Here is a 2855-nt window from a genome sequence, read left to right on the forward strand (position 1 = left end):
GGGCTAGTTGGAGCTGCTCTAACCTTACTATAATCATGCCAGTGGCTTCTGGCGGCGTGCCTCAAGTCCAGCAGTGCACGGTGGCTGGCCATGCCCGACCGACCCCAACCGCCCCGACACGTAGTACGGCGCTCGTGATGCTGACCCGACCCGCGGCGCTGGTACACGAGGGGCGGCCGGGGGGTGGCGACAGGCAAGGCACGCCGCGGAATGAACCGGCGGATCGGGAAAACTCCAGAGAGGTGGAAGTGGAACGGAGGTTTGTGCGTGCTAGCGATGGTCCGTCCGTGCGAGTTCACAGTAGAATTGTAGCAGAAGCCCGTTCATTTTTTCCCCGTCTGCAAAGCTATTGAAATTCGAGAGCACTTGGACGCGACGGCGCCCGACGGGCGGGCAAAGCAGGATTGACGGTGGCCACGGCCGGTCCGGCGGCGATGGCGAGTGGCGTCAGTGAGCCCGAAACCAACCGGCAACCGTCATGCACCTGGCATGGCATGGCGTCGTTGTCGCGGCCATTCATGGTTGTGGTAGGTATCGTCGATCAGAGCATGGCAGTGGCAGGCGCCAGCCCATCACCCGTCCATGACCCAGCATCGGCCCAACCACCTCCAACGCTGACGTGCTGTTCCGTCTTTAATTCCCCCCCGCGCTTTCCGTGCGAGGAGCCCAACAACCTGCCGAGTGCCAGAGACGTGACCTGCCTGCGACGAGCGAGTTGGTACTTTGGTAGCATAGCACCGAATCCATCCAAAGCTTCGTTAGATTGCTCACGGTCCCAGGTTGACTTGTTCGGTTCGGTGCCTCCTTCCGTTCCGCTGGCCATGGCTTCCTTGTCCCGGTTTAATTTGGCGTCTGATTGCTCGACCTCACCTGATCCATCGCCCCATCGTCTACACAGTTGCTGCTGCCGCCCAGGCCGCCGGACAGCGGATGACTGCTGCGGCAGCACTGGTGCCGGTCCAGGGAGCGAGAGCGAGAGGGACAGCACCAGGAAGACCAAGATGCCGGCGGCGGGACTGAGGAGGGCCGGCGGCCGGTTTCCTCTTGCGCGGGACGTCGGGAGCAGCGGCGCCAATGAGCGCTCCTCCTCGGTCCGCCGCGGCTTCGGCGGCGGCGTTGCAATGCCGCGCGCGTTGCTGGAGGACTCGGCGCCGGCGGTGGACGCCCCCGCGACGACCGGCAGGGAGCCGCCGCCCCCGGCCTCATCCGCGGCGTCTAGGGTCACGCCGGCGGTGCTGTTCGTCACGGTGGTCCTGGCCGTGGTGCTGCTCGTCTCCGGCCTGCTCCACGTCCTGCGCCGCCTCTTCCTCAAGAGCCGCCACGCCAGCGCAGGCGCCGGGGAGCGCCAGCTGCTGCAGCACGAGGACGCCGGCGGCGGCCTCGGCCAGGCCGCCATCGACGCGCTCCCTGAGTTCGCGTACGGCGAGCTGTCCGGCGGAGGCGCCGCCGCAAGCAGCAAGGGCAAGGGCAAGGGCAAGGAGAAGGCGGCCCGGCCGTTCGACTGCGCCGTCTGCCTCTGCGAGTTCGACGACCGCGACCGCCTCCGCCTGCTCCCGCCGTGCGGCCACGCCTTCCACGTCGCCTGCATCGACGTCTGGCTCCGCTCCAGCGCCACCTGCCCGCTCTGCCGCACCAGGCTCTCTGCGCCATCATCCGTCGGACCGGACGTCGAGGAGCAGAAACTGCAGCAGGACCATCAGCCACCAGACGACGAGAGCGGCGTCGTGCTCCCGCTCCCGGTTAGGCTCGGCCGGTTCAAGAACGCCGACGCCGAGTCCAGCACAGGCGCCACCAGCCGCATCGACGGGCGGAGGAGGTGCTACTCGATGGGCTCCTACCAGTACGTGCTCGCCGACGGCGACCACCTCCTGGTCTCCGTGCACCTGCGGCACGGCAATGCGCGCGGCGGGTCGGGCGCGGTGTGCGGCCCCAGCGCCGCCGCGCCCAGCGGCAGCGACCCGCGTCAGGGCAAGAAGGTGTTCGCGCGCGGCGACAGCTTCTCCGTGTCCAAGATCTGGCAGTGGCGCGGCAGCAAGCGGCTGCCCGGCGGCCTCTGCGCCGACGACGACGGCCTGCCGTGGGCGCCGGCGGCCAAGGATCGGACGACAAACACGAGGAGGCAACATAGCGACACTTGACTTGATCATACACAGCAGTAGACAAGACAGACAACCGACACACACGCTTCACCTTGTTGACTAGCGGCGGATTGGTAGTAGAATTTTGCTGGTGAAATCATTCCACGAACGACCAATTATTCACTCATGCCAAAAAAGAAAAAAAAAAGAAGCATCTTTTTGGGTGATCTTGGTGTGCAACAAACTGTACAATAGTTTGATGACTAACGTTAATCCCAGCAGGTTGGCAGTGCAGAGCACACACATATAGATATAGATATTAGCCCATAATTTTGTACTTGCACTGGAATATTCTTGTGTTTACTCTCCTCGTGCTTGTTTGTACTGTGCAGCAAAAAGATGGCAGTTCAGTCGCAGTGAGATGACTAAAAGGAAGGTGGGGAGAACATGATTAGTACTAGGAGTAACCTCTTAATGATTGACGAGAAGTAGATGGGCAGCTAGGACTAGGAGCTACCCCATCTCCTAACAATAAAACTCCGCAGCTGCTGGCCATTGTGCAGTGCAGATGACCGACGAGTTCGACGAGTACACTGTCACTAACTGGACCACACCAACCCCCTGGAGAAGTTTGCAATTTCAGTGTAGGCTCGCTCTACAGTAGAGTACAGATACTCACTTCCTGTATTATTATTTTTTTGGTGATATTTTCTCCGTCAGAAACGAAGATCTGTCTGTGAAACGAATGATTACGATGATTCGAATTCGAGATTCTTT

General features: G+C 61.5%; 1 protein-coding gene across 1 annotated transcript; it reads left to right on the forward strand.

Annotated features, from left to right (window-relative positions):
• The first annotated feature begins 770 nt into the window (after positions 1 to 770).
• Positions 771 to 2425, forward strand: LOC100384078 (uncharacterized). The gene is given in 1 exon segment (NM_001176677.1): positions 771 to 2425. A coding segment is annotated over 1 exon segment (1317 nt). The 5' UTR covers positions 771 to 821; the 3' UTR covers positions 2139 to 2425.
• Positions 2426 to 2855: the final 430 nt, after the last annotated feature.

This window comes from Zea mays, chromosome 2, assembly GCF_902167145.1.
Source record: "Zea mays cultivar B73 chromosome 2, Zm-B73-REFERENCE-NAM-5.0, whole genome shotgun sequence".
NCBI lineage: Eukaryota > Viridiplantae > Streptophyta > Magnoliopsida > Poales > Poaceae > Zea > Zea mays.